At 41.3% G+C, this 19,304-nt stretch overlaps 1 protein-coding gene across 2 annotated transcripts; it reads left to right on the forward strand.

Moving 5' to 3' along the window:
* Positions 1-69: 69 nt before the first annotated feature.
* Positions 70-18,782, forward strand: WDR82 (WD repeat domain 82). 2 transcript variants are annotated; one of them, XM_081900375.1, is made up of 9 exons: positions 70-364; positions 6,000-6,097; positions 10,601-10,667; positions 10,812-10,914; positions 13,575-13,691; positions 14,092-14,247; positions 15,799-15,868; positions 16,097-16,239; positions 16,629-18,782. In XM_081900375.1, the coding sequence occupies exons 1-9, from the start codon at positions 204-206 to the stop codon at positions 16,656-16,658; spliced, it is 945 nt and encodes a 314-aa protein (XP_081756501.1). In that variant the 5' UTR covers positions 70-203; the 3' UTR covers positions 16,659-18,782. The 2 variants fall into 2 exon arrangements, with proteins under 2 accessions (XP_081756501.1, XP_081756502.1); XM_081900376.1 differs by having other exon boundaries at positions 72-364; positions 10,812-10,911.
* The last annotated feature ends 522 nt before the right edge of the window (positions 18,783-19,304 follow it).

A 19,304-nucleotide genomic window follows, 5' to 3' on the forward strand; every position in this document is an offset into this window, starting at 1 on the left:
GCCGCCCGCAGCTTGACTCGAGCCCGCCTGAGGGCGCAGTCGACCAGCTTCTCCGCCCCACCAGCGTCCCCTCCCCGCGGCTTCCTCCTCTCCCTCCACCGCCAGGCAAGGCGCTTCCCGCTTTCCCCGCGCCCTCTTCGGCGCGCAGGCCCCGCCGGCTCCCTCCCTCCCTCCCTCCCTCCTCCTCTCCCGCCGGCGGCGGCATGAAGCTGACGGACAACGTGCTGCGGAGCTTCCGCGTGGCCAAAGTGTTCCGCGAGAACTCGGACAAGATCAACTGCTTCGACTTCAGCCCCAACGGCGAGACCGTCATCTCCAGCAGCGACGACGACTCCATCGTGCTCTACGACTGCCAGGAGGGCAAGTGAGTGTACTGGGAGGGGGCGGGCAGGCCTGGTCAGCCGGGGGAGGGGGAGCAGAGAGAGCGAGACCCTCTCTGAAGCCGGGAGGAGGCCCTTCAGACCTCTCGCACGTGAATTCAGTGGAGCGGTGGGGGGGGGGCTTGAAGAGAGAAATTTAGAACATTAAAAATAAACCGGTTCTCGGCATCTGAGGATGGGGACCGGTGTGGGTGTGTTGTTGGCAGGACCGGCTGAAGGACAAGAAGCGCCTCGGGGTTGGTGGGATGCCCCGACTTCCAAGGAGGGAGGAACCGAGGGCATAGCCCCCCCCCCATTTGTATCCCGCCGCCTCTTCACACTGTGAAATCTGTGAGTAGGGCCTGTCTTATCTTCTAATATTCTTGGGAAAGTGCAAGTGCTCTATAAGGATTGGTGGTGTTTCCTGCCTTAGAGAAAAGCAAGTTGTACATCTTAAAGGAATCAGCTAAAGCCCCCCCCCCTTTGGTTTGTCAGCCTAGATTGCTTAGAGCCTGGTGCTGATAACGCCAAGGTTGATCCTGGTATGTGGCAGCTGCTTATTCCTGCATTGCAGGGGGTTGGACTAAATGATCCCTATGTCCCTTCCAACACTACAGTTCTATGATTGGGTTCCCCTCCCTGCCTATGTTGACACTTGTGCTCCCTAACCTTTGTATTTATCTATGCAAATAAGCAGTGTGCTTGGTCCTAGGGGTTTAGGAGAAAATCTCTGTGTTGATGGTGACTTCAAGAAGATAGCATTATTGTGGGATCTTTAGCACATGGATGTGTTAGGGATGTAGGTATACTGGGGCTGAGTGGAGAAAGGCGTGATGTATAAAAACAGTACCTCAGTTGGAATATGGTTGTTTCAGCAGAGGAACATGAAGTGAGTCTAATTGTCCCGTCAGCAGCACCAGATATAATGCTGTAGAATAGATAGACTGCTAAGTAGCTGCCCTTTCATTTTTATCATTGTGAGAAAATGAAGATGAAATTATACCGGCAATCGGGTCAGGCACGACTCCATTTGTGTTGCCCTACTAAATGATTTGGTGATTATAAGTATTCTTGCAAATGCAATTTGCTGCTTCTGTTAGTAGGTTTCAATTAAATAAAATGCATTTATAAAGGTTTATGTTCAGTTTTCTTTCCTTCTCACTCAGTGTCTTGTTAAAGTCGATACAGAAAGCACCTTTCTTTGACCCTCTTCCTTGTTTTTATATGTGAGACCAAAACATTGAGACAATGTGAATGATTACCAAATCCTAGTGAATGTGATATTTTCAGCATCACACCTATAACAGAATTTTCTTCAGCTCGCCTACTAAAAGTCTGGTACACTAATAAAGTAGTTCCTACCCCACTTCCAAATCTGTGCTTCTGTGGGGTAGAGGTGTACCTAGGGGTTGGCGACATTTGCCCTTGCTAGGGGCACAAAATTCACCCATCAGGCAGAATCCTCCTGTTATACTTGGAGTGCCAGGTCCTGCCTTGCCAGCTGATGGGATCTCAGGAAAGGTTGTTGCTGCTACAGGTGCAGGAGGGGACGGAAAGCGTCCTCAGAGCAGCTACCAGGCAGAAAACAGTGCAGCTGCCCCATTCAGCCCCAAGGAGACATGTTCCTCCTGTCCAGGCAACCTCACCTGCTGCTCAGATTTGATGGGGGCGGGGGATACAGCTCAAGAGCACAAGGGACCCTAGGTATGCCTCTGCTAGAGGGTAGATTATAAGGGAGGTTTTTTTCTGCCAGAGGTTGGGGACTCTGCCAGAGGTTGTCTTCTGTTGACAGCCAACCACCAGTGGTATCGTGGAGGCGGGGCAAAGAGGTTTTCTGCTGTATCTAGCTTGCTTCACTTTGTTGGGGGATGGGTTGGGTGTTAGACACATTCATTTTGCATATTTAATCCATGTGGTCCCAGCACACAACTTGTGTGTGCTCCTCATGTGCACACACCAGATGTTGGGAACTGAAGTTGTGCATAGTCTCCACACAGGGAAAGGGATGACATGGGTATGGAAGACCCTAGGCCACATCACATTTGGGTTGTGTGCGAGTGAGAGTTAGGGGGAAGGGTGCCGGGTGCCAGCTGTCATTTTTTATTTTCACCTTGCAGCTGTGTTATCACATCTTTGGTACTGCTGATACCATTACAAATGTAAAATGTTGATTTATGTTGCATTTTTAGGCATTTTGGACTGTGACCTTCCAGTTTTTCTATGTATATCTTTGATCAGTAATGTGCAGCTGTGTTAGGATTGTTTTCACATTAGCTGCTAGATACCTTGAAGAATCAAGAAGGGAAACAAAATTTCCAATACTTTTAAAGACACATAATAATAAATTATTAAAATTCAGTGAGACAGGGTTTTTCAAAATAATTGTATTAATAGTATTTCTGTATAGTATAATTCTGTAATAGTATAATCTGTCATCAGTTCTACTCCATGATTTATACTCTTGTCTTTTGTAGACAGAGTTCCCATATTTGCAGCTCTGCCGTGTGGTGTAGTGGTTAAGAGCAGTAGTCTCATAATCTGGGGGGTTCGTGTCTCCGCTCCTCCACATGCAGCTGCTGGGTGACCTTGGGCAGTCACACTTCTTTGAAGTCTCTCAGCCCCACTCACCTCACAGAGTGTTTGTTGTGGGGGAGGAAGGGAAAGGAGAATGTTAGCCGCTTTGAGACTCCTTAAAGGGAGTGAAAGCCGGGATATCAAATCCAAACTCTACTTCTTCCCCTTTTGAAGAGTCTGCTCTTTTCCATGTATTTTAAAGTACTTAACTCCATTAGCTGACCCTATCCGGGCAAAGTTTAGAATATTAGCGGGGGGGGGGCAGTTCCAATTCATTCTACTGCTGAATAGGAATCATGGTTTCTGTTTTCATTCTGAGAGCATCAAATAATCTTTTGCAGTCAACCTTGAGGATAGTGAAATCTTTGCCAAGAATGAAGCTATCTTTTCTATTAAAAAAAAAGTTTCTTCTATTGAAACCCATATTATTTTTGCATCTGTCTGATTTAGGTTTAAAGCAATTTTTTAAATTTCAAAGGAAAATCATTTACTTGTTAAATTGGTTGCCCCTAGCAAGAGTGTCCAGAGCTTATGAAATGAGACATCAATGAAAAGCACACTCACATGTAATCAGACTATGTGTTGTTGTGTAGCTGCAAGCTTTATTTTCTCCTTGTTTAAGGCAGTTCTTAGACCAAATAAATGCCTTTTTAATAATTGACTATCATGAAAGCAGTCCTATGATCTTGCATGCTGGCATTGGTGACACATACAGTTTGTTCCCTCCCTTTCCCCAAGGGGAGTGTGTATCAAGCCAAAAAGAGTTCCTTACCTTCTCACTTCTTTGTGGGCTCAATTTTATGGAACTCCTTTCCAGCTGAGGTCAGACAGCCCCCTTCCCTGTTGAACTACTGAAGACATTTTAATTGAAGTATTTTTATAGTTCCGACCAATTTTATAGTTCCATCAAAAAATTCCTTTTTGTGTATTATATTTCTTGTACACTGCTTAGAGGTGGTTATAGTTAAGCAGTATATAAATTGTTTAAATAAATAATAAACAAAAAGGGGATTTTGCCACCTGTTGTTGAATCACAGTTTACATGCTCTTTTTATATTTGTTCTTCTACTCTGTTGATTCTCACTCTGACCACAGATAGACGAATTGTAATTAAGTGCCCCACATTCACCTAATGCTTCTGTCAGTTTGAAGAGGACATAACATACCAGAGCGCAATGAATTTTTGAGTGCTAGATGTTATAGAAGTGGCACAGTATAGTGGTACCTCGGGTTAAGTACTTAATTTGTTCCGGAGGTCCGTTCTTAACCTGAAACTGTTCTTAACCTGAAGTACCACTTTAGCTAATGGGGCCTCCTGCTGCCATCGTGCCGCCGGAGCATGATTTCTGTTCTCATCCTGAAGCAAAGTTCTTAACCCGAGGTACTATTTCTGGGTTAGCAGAGTCTGTAACCTGAAGTGTATGTAACACCCTTTCACTTAGCAAGAACATAATTTTCATTCCCCTACCTATGTTACAGTATCAATAAGTTTGAAAATAAAAAGTATTTGTGTTTATTGCTTAAATACTATAATCTACCGCTATAGGCCATGGTTTAGTGTTACAGGAGCAAATCACAAACCTGGGCTTATGCATTCCCAACATTCCTTTTGCTGTGAGAAGGATGAGCTTGAAAGCTTCTGCTTTCAATTTTAAACTAACTACAATTATGTCCAAAGTTGGGACTCCGATTAAACTCTCTAGCCATGGTTTATAATTCTTACATGAATCAGTTGAATCAAACCAGAGATCCTGGAGTGCGGACAAGGAGGAATCGTAATTAAAATTAAAAATACAGTCATACTTTGGTTGTCGAACACCTTGCAACTTGAATGTTTTGGCTCCCAAACTGCGCAAACCCCGAAGTGAGTTATTTGGAACCCAAACGTCTTCTGTGGCTTCCAATTGAGTGCGGGAAGTTCCTGCAGCCAATCCAAAGCTGTGTCTTGGTTTTCTAACATTTTCGGACGTCGAATGGACTTCTGGAACGGATTCCGTTCGAAAACCAAGGTACGACTGTAGATGCTTCTGACCACCCCTTCCTGGTGTATCCCATGGCTCATTCCTATAATACTAAACTATAGTTTACTGGTACATTCAAAGTGACTTAGCCTATGAGATGCAGTATCTAGACTGGGTTTTGATGCGGAAGGCCCAAGTTCAAAATTGACTCATCCATAAAGTTCATAAGCTCCTGGCCAATATATAGTTTTTATGATGAGACAGATAACAAATCTCTTCTTGCAGCAAGCTACAATGATTGCTTTTAAATTTCCTGGGTAAAGATTCAGAAATACTGGCATGACTCAGTAGCCAAACATGTTTATGACTTCCTCTGAACCTTCCCCTCCCCCATGTTTTCTCCATGTGTTATAGGAGAGGTCTTCTATATCGTGCTGAGCTCTGGGCCAGGCAAAATAAGTGCTGACTTGTTGTGCTACTTCTGCCTGGCTATGTGTAAAGTAAAGAGCAAAGTCCTTTTGCGTATGTTACAAGATTTGACAGATGTGAGGGAATTTCTTACTGTAGTGGAAGATTAGATCTAGGGCTCGGATTTGGGTTGTGTCTGCACATCATGCTAACCCATGATTTAACATGATACCAAGGAGCTGAAATAAGGCTTATCCACTGCCACCGCCTCTCCCCTACCTCTGTGTAGCCAGAAGGAAGCTTTTGACTGCATCTGGTTTCACTTTTCTCTGAATCTTTGCTTGTTGTGTCATCTGGGCCAGGATTTATTATAAACTCTGAGTGGTTTAACAAACCAGCTTCAGACACCATGGTTTGAAGTGAGCTTGTTTTGAATCTGACCAGATATTCATTGGAACTGTTTCTAGCCCCACAATCTCTTTATTTAATGGCATACACTAGCGTGTAAAAAAAAAAATCATTTGTTAGTCACAGTTCATTTTGTGGTAATCAAAGGTGACAGAAACAGTGTCTTAAAATGGCAGTTGTCTTCTTTGAGTGAAGGTGTTCAATTGCTTTTTTAAAGGTTTTGATATGGCTAAGTGGAGTTCTTGTATGTTGGAACAAGTATAATCGTTCTTGTATTTCTTCCTGGCAGACCTAAGAGAACACTATACAGTAAAAAGTATGGAGTGGATCTCATCAGATACACGCATGCTGCCAACACTGTGGTGTACAGTTCCAATAAAATAGATGGTAAGTGATCTATTCATTGTCTCTGATATCTACCTGCTTTTTGGCAGGGATAGATAATAAATACTTGAGCAAAAGATTGGGCTTGACTACATTGAGTGGTTTATTCATTCAAGCTTTTAGAAGGTAAATGAATATTTTCCTGCTCTTAATGTTTAATCTCTAAATTATTATTTTAAAGAGATACCTTAGTCAATTCTTGACTGAACTTTTAATCAGGGTGAAATGAAAGCCTGAACCATTGATTTGATGCAAGCTAAACATGTATGCAGGTGTCTCTTAACTTTGCTACTGGCTTATGCAATTTTAACCATGTCTACTTAGAGGTAAGTCCTATTGAGTTCAGTGTGACTTACATCCAGGTATGTGAGGTTACAATTGCAGCCTTAGAACTTGTCCTCATTTCTTGTTTTCCCCAACCGTAAATGCGTTATGTTTACTTAGGAATATATATTGGGGTCTGTAAATTCATAAATTCATTCCTAAAAAACATTACAGTTCATTTGACATGACTCTATGTGGTTAACGATGTTGATTATCTTTATCAGACTGGGTTCTGTTGGTCACATCAGATGTACATTTTTTAGTATTTGAGCTTGTCTTGAGCAGAAACATGAACCTGAAAGAGATTTATGAATATGGGCTTTGATTTTTTCCCCTACTCATTCTATCCTTCCCACTTTTCCTGCTTCTTTTTCAGTCGCATCCATTTCCCCAAACTACTCTCCTCACTTCTGTTGTTGTGCTTGCTCTGCAGATTCTGCAGTTCCCACCTTCAGTTGATATTTATTGAATTTATACCCCAATCCTACCAGTGCAACCCTTTCCTCAACTATTGACATGCTCCTCTCACAACAGCTCTCTCATCTCGAAACCTGGCTTGTTCCATCCATTCAATATCTCTGTTCATACTCTAATACAGATGAGCAGTTTCTGCTTCTCATCTACCGTTTATCTAGTGGGTTATCATTAATTTCTGACTTTTAACTTGATAATGTTGTCTCCTTAAGTTGACATTTAAGCATTTGAACAAACCATGCTTGATTAAAACACTGAACAAGTTTTCTAGCTTGCTTTTCATCCTCTGGAAGTGGTGAGAAATTTATTTCCCCACCCCCCTGTTGGCCAGCTTCATTCCCTCGCCCACATACCCCTGTGGGCCACCCTCCAATTATTGGCAGTTCCAGTGAGCACCTTTAAAGTCCATTTGTGAGTATGACTTGATTTAACACTGCACCTGCAAATGGACAAAGCTGGGCTCAGTGGGGAACCCCTTAGTGCAGGCTTCCTCAACCTTGTCTGTCCAGATGTTTTGCAACTACAATTCCCAGCATCCCTGATCACTGGTCCTGCTAGCTAGGGATCGTGGGAGTTGTAGGCCAAAAACATCTGGAGGGCCGAGGTTGAAGCCTGCCTTAGTGCAACTAATTCTAGTAAAGCTTGATGGTGGTGCTGATTTAAGCTCCCAGTTGTTATTTTGTAGCTGCATCCTTACCTGTCCCACACCTGTCTTCATATATATGCCATCAGGTGTGGGGTGGGCAGGCATGTTTGAGGAAAGCAGCCTTGCTTGCCATATTGGGTCCTGTGCCCGCAGGGTGGAGGTTTTCCGCCCTTTGTAGGACAAGCTTCTAAAATTATCCTTTTTAAGCTGTAAGTACAAGGAATTATTTTATACTCATATCTATTTTGGCTCAATGTAGTAACATCTTGAGTAAAATAATAAAACTTTTGTCAAATTCAGCAGTTATAACCTGAGAGTAAGATGTTAAGATATTTGGTGTCCTTTAAAGAATAGTCAAGTTTATTATCAAGGCATTAATATTCTAAAAATTATCTGAGAAGAATTGTAGGCATTCATAGAGGGTAATAAAAGTATTATGAATAATATCTTGAGGTTTTTTAATCTAAAGCTTAAAATTCAGAATATTTTCAGAACTGGCCAGTCTTTCTGGCCTCTGCATAGAGGTGATACCACAGCAGTAATTAACCACATCCTTCTCTTGCTGGGTGTACAGAATTATGATATGGCTCCTTAACTTTTCTTTTTAAAAAACAAAATGTGTGTACATTCCTTGATTATGAAACAGTCCTCAGCCATGGTTGGCAGTGTTAAATTATGCAGTGATATGGGTTTTCCAGAACCAGCACGGTGCACTGGTTAGAGTGTTGGACTAGGGCCTGAGAAACCAAAGTACAAACCCCACTCTGTCTTAAAGCTCAGTGGGTGCCCTTAGACTAGTTACTGCCTCTCACTTTAACTTACCTCACAAGTCGATGGGATGATAAAATGGGAGTTCAGGGGAGAACTATATGTACCTTAAGATCCTTGGAAGAAAGATGGGATATAAACAAATAAATTAAAAATAAATAATTTCCAAACCCTAAATCAATTGAGTCTGATTTTACATAATTGATTGTTTTAGTAAAAATAAGAAGTGGGGATTAGGTGAATCATGTTTGGGCTAGTTGAGGCTCATCTGCATAGCACTACCAGGGTTGCATGCGAACTTAGCCATTGAAGCTGTAATGTTGTATTCAAGCCAAAGCTTTACTTGAAAATACTTTTCGAGATATAACAGCTTGGCAACATACACTTCCTTACATAGGGCTGTGTCCAATACTAGTCCTTTTCAGAGTAGACCTGTTGAACTTAATGGACATTACTAACAGGGGAGGAATTCATTGTCGTATGAAGGATGTTGTTCTGCCAGCACTAGCGTTTTCTGCTTGTCTTATGGAATGAACTCCCCTCTTCTCCCACGACATGCTGTTCTTAGTGTTCTCCCGCCCCCCCCAGAGCAGCTTTGGGTGGGGTCCCATTGCTTTAGTGGGAGTCATTGTTCTGACTTCTGCCAGTAGTATGGAATAGTTGACACTGACCTAGGTTTAATAATTTCAATTGGTCTACTTTGAGTATTACTAGGCTTGGCTACAACTCAGGGTTTGAAATTTAAAGGAAAACAAACACACAAAAATATGTTTATATTTATTACATATTCATGCACACTTCTGAGGGATAGTGATCTACAAAATGTTAATCACAACTTTGAAACTGCAGAGTTTGACTGTTTTATGTGTAACTAATGAATTTTATGAAATAATGGATTTTTACAAATGGGGGGAAAACATTAGAAATTTTTTCTACCTTGCATCACTGATAAGTGCTTCAAAAGGTATCTATCTTGAATGTCCGAAGCATTTCAAGAACTCATACAGTATGGACATGTTCTTGGAAGAGGCAGGCAAGTCAAGGTCCTTTCCTGCAGGAGGCTTGCCACAATTTGTGTATTTGAATTAATATTTAGGTGTTTCTGAATTTCTGCTTGAACCAGCTCTGCTGATGTACTCCTCTATGAAGAATGTCTCTGTTTTCAAGCCTAATTCTACCTGCCTGATTCCAGGCTGAGGTAGTAGTTTGTACAGTTTGAGGGTCTATGATACCACCCGGTACAGGAGATAACTGTACAGGCCACTGCCTTGCCTGGGACAGAGCTTTATCTGCTAAAACAAGGCGCTTCCTCCCTGCGTTCGTTTGGTGCCAGGTAACTGTTGCTACTTAAAGACCACCAGTCTCTCTCAAATGTGTGTGTGTTTAAACAATAGATTCAGGAATTTAAAAAACCTGCATTGCAGTGTGCATGGTAGAGAGTTGGCTCTTCAGACTAGCATGTCTGTCCTGGGCATTCATTTTTGGCTTGCAAAATTGTTCTTCAAAATGTGGCTACGTCCCTCTGCATGTTCTTATCAGTTTCACTGGAAAATACTTAAGCACATTATTTTTCATGCGATTAAAAGGCTGCAAAATGTGTGGGTTCTGCATCCTTACTTTCCACTTGGGAGTTGAAATTCTCATCTTATTTGCTCTCCCACTATAGTTTGTCTTTTGAAGAAGCTGACTTATTTACATCAACATTTATAAATATAACGTTGAGTAAAGACTGAGAAATAATTTTACAAGATTAGTTTTATCTGCTGTATAACTTAACTGTAACTGGAGTACAAACCAAAAAAGTATGTTGAAAATACTGATTGAGAAATACTGCAAATATAATGCAAGTGATCAATCTCAATGTTCTATTCGTGTTTATATACATATTTAAGTATTGCTATTTAGTTGTCTTTTACTTGTTTACTTCTGTTCGTTTCTTTTTATCCAGAAGTAGTTTTCAGAGTTCAGTATCCCAGAATTCTCATTTTAACTGCAGTTGTTGAGCTGAGGTGGTTGGCACTTGGATAAGGTTTACATGACTGCTAAATTCTTAACACAGCTAAAAGTTAAACAAACTGCAGGTAGAGAAATGGTTATATTTTTAGACAGAAAGTACTGTACTATTTTTCTGAGGCTATGCCAGAAGACTGTACTTCATGGCTTCAATTTTAACCCACACAGTAACTGTGTTTCACGAAAAATAACTGTCTCTATTGAAATAAACAAACTGTTATTACTGGCCAGGTGATGCAGGGTTGCTGTATAATATTGTTTGCCTTGTTGATTTCTTGTAGATACAATCAGATACCTCTCTCTGCACGACAATAAATACATCAGATACTTCCCAGGACATAGCAAAAGGTAAGATGAGTAGTGCACTCGTAATTTTGCTGGTAAAGAAGCAGGAATAACGGTGCATTTTGTTGAATTTTAATCTTGTTTAAATTGGCAAGAATGAAAGATGAAAACATAGTTTTGTGTCATTTATTTTTATCTCACCTTCAGAGTTGTTGCTCTGTCCATGTCTCCAGTGGATGATACCTTTATTTCTGGGTCGCTTGATAAGACCATCAGACTTTGGGATCTTCGATCTCCAAATTGCCAGGTATTGAGTATTGGTTAATGGGTAGTCGCCATAAGGTGCACTGGAGGGCTGCTTCAGAATGTAGAATAGACTGTAGAGCATAGTATTCAATTCCACTAAAAGATGGTGTGTTACCAAAGGAATTACAAGCCTATAAATCTGTTCTGTGCATCAGTTTGAGCCTTTTCTCTAATACTAATTGCCAGAATTTGTGGTGGTTCAGCATTGGAATCACAACTGGGGAGGGAAATGTTCACCTCCCCATGTGTTGTGGTCCCAAAGAACATTCTCCATCCATGCACACAGTTCTTAGTGACATTTTTAAACCTTATGCATGGTTGTTACCCACACAATTATCGCAAATATTCAGCCTTTGGGTATGTATCCAGTTTCTTCCTCAAAAGCTGCAACTCTGGGATGAAGAGAATTATTCTATTGATGAAGAGCAAGGTAGATGTAGGAAGCACTGGAATCTGATTGGATATCTGTTACATTATTTGATTTCTAAATATATCAAGGACACAAATAAACATTAATTTGTAACTTTGATTGATATCTTAGCCTTTGATTTAGTAAATAAGGACCAGCTGTGGCACACAAATTCGCCAGTACTAATATTGACAAAAGGTTACTGTGACTTGTACAGACTCTGCATTAGAACACTCCCCTGCAATTAAGAGTATGCATTAATGATGTTTTAATATAAGCAGTTTCGATAAAAACGGGTAAAGGAGAGCTATAGTTTGGTCCCACTTTTAATTTTTTGCATAAACAACATTGTTGCAGAAATGTCTGCTTTGGTGGAATGAAAGATTTCAGCTCTGCTTTATGCCAATAACCTAGCATTGTTATCATGAAATAAGATACAGTGCTACCTCAGGTTAAGTACTTAATTCGTTCCGGAGGTCCGTACTTAACCTGAAACTGTTCTTAATCTGAAGTACCACTTTAGCTAATAGGGCCTCCTGCCACTGCCACCGCGCCACCAGAGCCCGATTTCTGTTCTTATCCTGAAGCAAAGTTCTTAACCTGAAGCACTATTTCAGGCTTAGTGCAGTGTGTAACCTGAAGCGTATGTAACCCGAGGTACCACTGTAGGCTTAACTAACATTGTCTAAATTTGAATCACTGTAGGAAGTAATCAAGCACTCTTAGGTTATGTTTGCTTAAATATCCCAAAAATGTAAATGGCTGCTTGATGGCCAAATGTGTAAACACAAACAGGCATTTAGATACCTGCGACCTTTTTCTTGGTGAAACGTTAACTGGGAAATTTCAGATATCTGCTGTCAAAACATCTGTTCAGATTCAAAAGCAAATAGTTCCTATTTTGAGTGTTTTCTCTGCCAAGGCTTTAGCGCAATTATTATTTGAGGCTGAGCTTTGGGGAGGAGTAAAATCAGAACTATAATTAAATAAATTTTAAACAAAGATCTTAGGACTCCCTATATGAACACCATCAATTCTTCTTAGATCCAACTGTAGCTTATCTTTTGTAGCTGGACCTAACGGTCAGGGGTCCCTTTACTTTTACCTTTACCTTTAAACAAAATGAATATGTCTTAACTAAATTGTATTCATTGGAACACCTAAGGGTCAGTGTCAGATGGCAAGGGTGGCTGCTCACGAGTAAGCAGGCAGGACTCCGACCAGTCTTTTACAGGTTTTATTTTGGTGCAAACTATTTACAGTGCAGATACCCAAAGTTCATGTCTGCCTCAATCGCTAGCAGAATCTGGGAGTGCCTGTTTCCTGGACCTCCTCCAGCATAAAAGCCAGCCTTTTCCGTCCCTCTTTGCGCTTTAGACTTCTGCGCAGGGTGGGCAACAGAGGGGGCGTGCTTCCCTCCTGGCCGGCTTTGCCAGACGTGGTGCTGAGGCTCCCACCAGCATCCTCTGGTCCTTTCACCTCTTCCCCACTGGAGGTGGGGTTTTCCTCATCACTGGAAGAACTGCTTCGCAAGATTTTTGGAGGCTCCCTGTAACACAACTGCCCCTCTTGTTTCCCGCCCCTGTTCTGATGGCAGTTCCCTGACAGTCAGGTACAGAGTTGTCAAAAAACCAAGTAAACTGTAATTTAGCTATTGTTTATGATGTCCAGAAAAATGGTGTAATTTATAATATGTTTCTCATAAGATTATGCCAAGGGACATTACCTATAAATACTAACTTTCCTTGGTTCTTCACGGAGCTTAGACTCAAGTAATGCCACCCATATATATTGAATGGAGTTTTACAGGTATCTGTGGCACCAATGAAAATGTGGGTTTGGCTGTAATCATATAGAAAACATAATTCACAACTAAGGTTTTTCAATTATATGTTGAACCATGGAAATTTTAAATAATCTCTTAACAGTGTTGTGATAGAGCAATACTAGATATTGTGATATAATTGTTAATACATAGTTTTATATTTATATGCTGGCATTGCTTGCCACAGAAGTTAGGAAACTACATGCATACCTGTTAGTGATTCATCTTTGTTAATGATTCACATTTAATCATTCCAACTCAGTATTCTGGTTTAGAAATATAGTGGGCATAAATTCTATTATTATTATGTTATTATTATTAAATAATGTGTAATGTATATGCATTCTTGCTTGTATTGTGATTTAACAGTAATAGAAATAACACATTTTGTTTTATGTGGAGTAATTTATTTTAATTTCCCAAATTATAGGGCTTGATGCATCCTCAAGGGAAGCCTGTGTGTTCATTTGATCCAGAGGGGCTGATTTTTGCAGCTGGGGTCAATTCCGAAATGGTGAAGCTTTATGATCTTCGCTCATTTGATAAGGTATGTAATGTTCAGGTGCATTTGAGATTGTAAACATTCCCAAGAGATCTCTATAAACATGTCTGTAACGGGCAGAATTCCTGTGATTCAGATATAATGCATTTAACTCTAGAAAACTATAGTCATACTCTAGATCTATTAAAGTAAAACGTAATTTTTGTTAAGTGGTCCTGAGTTTTCATTCATGTTGGAAGAATGCCGTATCTGATCAGGGTCTATCTAGACCAGCATTCTTTTCCAGCGTCCCAGTGACCAAGAGATGCTCACTGGCTCCCTTCAGTCTTCTCACAACAAAAATAATTCTGTATGACTGTGTTTGTGCAAGTTCATGTTAACTTTCATAAATAGAATGATTGAGATGGTTCCGCTATATGCCCTCATTTGGTTTTCTTTCTTGAAGGGTCCATTTGCTACCTTTAAGATGCAGTATGACCGAACCTGTGAGTGGACTGGTTTGAAGTTCAGCAGTGATGGTAAACTTGTTCTTATATCAACCAATGGAGGGTTCATACGACTCATAGATGCCTTTAAAGGAGCTGTTCTTCATACATTTGCGGTGAGGCTGCTTTCCTTACTTTCTGGGGTGCTCTCTGTCTTAAACTTCCTTAGTTATAGGTGAAATGTACTGTATTTTTCGCTCCATAAGACACACTTTTTTCCTCCTAAAAAGTAAAGGGAAATGTGTGTGCATCTTATGGAGCGAATGCAGGCTGCGCGGCTATCTCTGAAGCCAGCACAGCAAGAGGGAGAGCTGCGCAGCACCTGTTGTGCTGCCTTTCCAGCGAAGCGGGAGGAGGTACAGAAGGGAGCCCTTACGGAGCCCCTTCCGTCCCTAATCCTGCTTTGCTGGGAAGGCAGCACAACAAGAGGCGCTGCGCAGCTCTTCCTCTTGCTGTGCTGGCTTCAGAGATAGCTGCGCAGCTTGCCCTGGTTTTCAGGGAGGTGGGAGAAGGGACAGAGGGGAGTCCATCAGTCCCTTTTTCTACTTCCCGAAAAAGCCAGCAAGAGCCACTCTATCTTTAAAGAGCCGTGCCGAGCGAGCGTGTCTCTTGCTGGCTTTTCTTGTTTTTCTTCTCTAAAAACTAGGTGCGTCTTATGGTCGGGTGTGTCTTATAGAGCAAAAAAATATGGTATTGCACAGATCCACTAGTATTGTTTTAAAGATTTCTCAGCTGTTCATCTTTCAACAATCATTCTGTCTAAATGCTTATGCTACAGATATTTTTAGGAGGCACTATCAGGCGCTTCTTCCATAAACCTATTACTGTTTGGTGGAAATCAGGGTTCAGTATCGCAGCCCAGCAGACAAGGCTTAAACCAATAAGAGTGACAAGTGAGTCAATAGTGCAACTGAAACAGTAATTTATTAAGCAGACTACCCAATGCAAGTGTAATAGATAAAGAAAACAGATAAAGCATGAATTCTTTACATAACAGTACTTGGTATTGCATTGCAACGTCCTCCTACAGTCCTCTTGTTCATCTACTTAAGACGTGATTATTCTAAGTTCCATAGTAGTTCATAATTAACAGTGGCCATCAATATCAATGGATCTCATGGTCCTTTCTCTATCCTTTGAGAGACAAAGTAAGCCTACCCTACTCCTGTCCTTTATAAGTTTTTATATTGATCTCAATTTTTCCCACCCACTTTGTTTACCCAGTTTTCTCCTGTAATGTCATCTTAGCTTCTCTCATTTAGTGGCTTCATCATTCGCCAAGCCACCAGACAAGACCTTCCTCATTCTCTTATCAGCCCAAGGTGTTGCACATGCTGCTTCTGTGTGACACAGGTTATGCTGAGCCAAACTTTTTTACTGCAGTAGTTCATTAGGGCCCAGTAGTTCTCTAGGTCTGGCAGGATTAGATTGTCAGCACATCAGTTTCTTTTATTAATATCCCTTTAATTTCAAGTATACTTCAAATATTTACAGTTTCTGCGTAATTGCCATTTACTTCCCAAAATCTTCAATCACTCTTTCTAACCCAGGTAACTAAAGGATTTCATGTGTATCATCTTCTGGACTCTAGTGGATTCTTGCTTCTTAGCATGAGGCATTGACTTGCTTTTCTTGCCTCCAAACTCACTTTTCCTTTTTCTTTGCAGGGATTTAACAACACAAAAGCTGTTACACTGGAAGCTTCATTCACCCCAGACTCTCAGTTTATAATGATTGGTAAGAGAGCCTCACTCCTTTATGTAACTGGGGAACACCAAGTTTGAAAAGTAATTTCAGTGTCACTTCCAATGCAGCCTATGGCCTGAAAAGATTTCTGCCCTTCTGGGGTGTATCTGGCTGTTTTGTATATATTAGCTGTGCCATCAGTTGAAAATCAGTTGGGTTACTTAATTAATTGGTCTCCTGTTGGTGCTTCATACTAATATTGCATAATCCAATTTACAGGATCAGAGGATGGGAAGATCCACGTCTGGAATGGAGAGACTGGAATGAAAGTAGCAGTGCTAGATGGGAAGCACACAGGCCCTATTACCTGTTTACAGTTCAACCCAAGATTTATGACCTTTGCCAGTGCATGCTCCAATATGGTAAGGAGCCAATATGTTTCTACAGAACCCCAGCCAAATTGAATATGTGCATGCTTCGGACAAATGGGCACTCCTTATGGGTGTTTGAAAGTGAGTACAGCTTTTTGTAGGGATGAGGACCTTGTCAAAGCAGAGTTGATTGCAGAGAAATATACTTGCATTCAAGCCCCCTGCAGGGGAAGGTCAGGGACCCTGTGTGTGCATACGATGCTGTGAGGCTTTTGTGTGCACTCCTGTCCCCTTAACATACTTACAGAAGAGTGCACTTCAAAATGCACATGGACTATGTAAGCAGGAAGTATAAACTCTCAATTTATATTGAACAGTTCTTTGTAATTAGAAAATTGGCAGACATACTAGAATCACACTGATTTTGTTTCTTCTTTCAGGCCTTTTGGTTACCCACTATAGATGACTAATTCTGGATTCATCTTTTCCATTGGACAGTTTTCAAATTGTACTGACAGCAACGTATTTGTGAAGACTGTAATAGAAGTACTGGGATTACATCGCAGACTTGAATGCTCCCATGCAGCACATCCTGTTTATATTTTGGTATGCCAGGCTCTTTGCTGCATCCCTTCAAAAGGATTTTTTCATTTGGCTGCGCACCTACCAGTTCAGGAACTTGAGATCCTAGCAAGTATCGTCCCGAATTGTAGCAGAGCTTTGGTTCAATATTGGCACAGCAAATACATGTTGATACATCAGTCCCTTTTGTTTTTAAGTGAGGGTTATCAATTGTCAGCTCCTAGGATTCTGGGCTTGTTTAAAAACAAACTTTCCAGAATGTTTTCTCTGTTCTGAAATATCAACAGTAAATACACCCTGCACTCCTTAAGTGCTTCTCTGTGCCACATAAATCTTTGTGCCATATATACAGCAACTACCCCATTCTTGGAGAAAGCTTCTTATGCTACTAATACTCCCATGAGACTTTATAGACATTTTGGATTCCTTGACATGGCAGTGTCGAGGACATGCAGGGACTTGGCGTGGATGATCCTAAGCAATAAAGAAGTTTTCAGCTGTAAAATGCATTTCAAAACAGACTGGATGGAAATGCATTCTCTGTACCCCTTCTTTCAGTGTAATTGCAACTGATTATGTAAATATGGGGAGGGGGTGGGTGGAGCATATTTTTTTACTTTTAGATATTAAAAAGTAACATTTGGACCAATACAGTATTGTGGAATTAGTCTTGGTTCTTCACCTGCCTTTCACACATCGGTCTTCCTGTTCTCCATACTTCCATTCCATTCCTCCAAGGCACAGCTTGTACTGCCCCCTTCCCTAAATATTTCCACCCATTGTGAATGGGGTCATTCTGTTAGTGCAAATTTAGTTAACTCTGTCAAACTAATTTGATGGAACCGCAGAATTTCCAGTTTGTTTCCAGCTTGTTTGCTTTCTTGGCCTGTGAGTCCTTTTGCTGAAGAAGAAAGGGACATGTAAGTAAGCATGTCATGTGGCAACAGGAAATGAAATCAAGGTCAGCTGTTCTATTATAGTGATGTGCATCTGGGACCGACTGCTTTGTAGTCTTCACTACCAAGTACTTGAAACTAGTGCCTGCACATTTCAATAATTATCATCCAAGTAAGCACAATTTCAGTGCTTCATGCTGTAGTGATTTTGAACTCCCATGAAACCCTCACTCTTAAAGCCACTAGCATTTTGATACGGAACCATGTTTCCTTTGGCTATGTCCTGGCTTTGCTAAGTGTTGTTCACACCTTTGGAGAACTTTCTTCTGCATTTAGAACATGCTCTGGTGGTACATGTTACAGTACTGCATCCCAGGCATTCTCTACATCCTCCACAAAGAGCTGCTGCGCAGGAGCCGTGCTGAGGAATGTAACATTTTAAGTTTGAGCTGCTGGGGTAGATAACTCCAATTGCCTTATTGTTAACTAAATTGCATGGGTTTTTGTTGTGTCTGTTTCCAGCGGTTGCTCACTCTGCAGAGATAATGGCTGGATCTCTCCTGAGCCTGCCAAAGTTCAAGGATGCAGGTAGCCGCAGCTCAGGGATTTGCCTCAACTGCATCAGTACACAACCTCCTGGCTGCTTCTGTTTTAATTCACAGTATGGCAGCACTAGCAGGACTGTCAGATGCAGTGTTGAGATCCAGGGGCAGCACTGTTACATCAATTATGTCCTTGGCAGTAATTCATTTGCATGGTGCTGCACTGAGCTGCATGTTCTTTTCTACGAGCAGTTCAGTTAATTTTTTTAATCATAAAATCTTGCCCACTCTGCTACAAAAAGTCAATGAGTGCTTTAATTTTTACCTTGAGTAAGCTGCTACTCTACTGAAGCTGGTTCTCAGTAGGCAGTGGAGTGTATGTGTACTGCATTTACTTTTGCCGGGAGCTAGTTTTGATCAAACCATTTTTTAAAGAAAAGCACTGTTTGCAAATGAACTCATATTTGTTAACTGTATTATGTATCCTAAGTTACATGTTGCATTTTGTAAACCTGTATTTGCAGACTTTACAGATACGTTAAAGTCAAGAATAAATTGCAGTATTAAGACAAAAGGAGCACTGCTGTCCTCCATTAACTTTGCCACGTAGTGTTCCCACCATGTATGCAATGGATGTTTCTTGGCTACAGTATTTCTTCACTCTTGAACATACTGTATCCTTCCAGCAAAGTGTGCAAGTCATCAATTTTTCCAGAGTTACCGAAATAGATGCATCTTCTGAAGCAGTTGCTAGATGTTAAGATAAAGATTTTATGAAGATCTACTGTACTGCCAGGAGGTAAGATTCTAAGGCCTGTTCAGTTATGAAAGTGACCCTCAAACCTCTTACCTATTTTTTTTTACATAGGTTTATTGGCCCTAAGTGTTTTACACCAAGGAAGGGGAACCTTATCCCTGGGTGGCAGTGGCGTAGCGTGGGTTGTCAGCACCCGGGGCAAGTAATTTGCGCCCCCTAACCCATGGATTTGCGCCCTCTAATCCTAACCCCCAGATGTTGCGGCCGGTGCGGCCGGCCCCCCCTGCACCCCCCACGCTACGCCACTGCTGGGTGGCCAAATGTGGCCTTCTAGTTCAC

Source organism: Podarcis melisellensis (assembly GCF_964234715.1).
Source record: "Podarcis melisellensis genome assembly, chromosome: 2".
Lineage (NCBI taxonomy): Eukaryota > Metazoa > Chordata > Lepidosauria > Squamata > Lacertidae > Podarcis > Podarcis melisellensis.

Coding starts and splice junctions, on each gene's coding strand:
- WDR82 (XM_081900375.1), top strand. CDS start 204: ATGAAGCTGACGGACAACGTGCTGCGGAGCTTCCGCGTGGCCAAAGTG. Junction 10,915..13,574: donor GATCTCCAAATTGCCAGGTA/TTGAGTATTGGT, acceptor CCCAAATTATAG/GGCTTGATGCATCCTCAAGG. Junction 14,248..15,798: donor CTGTTCTTCATACATTTGCG/GTGAGGCTGCTT, acceptor TTTTCTTTGCAG/GGATTTAACAACACAAAAGC.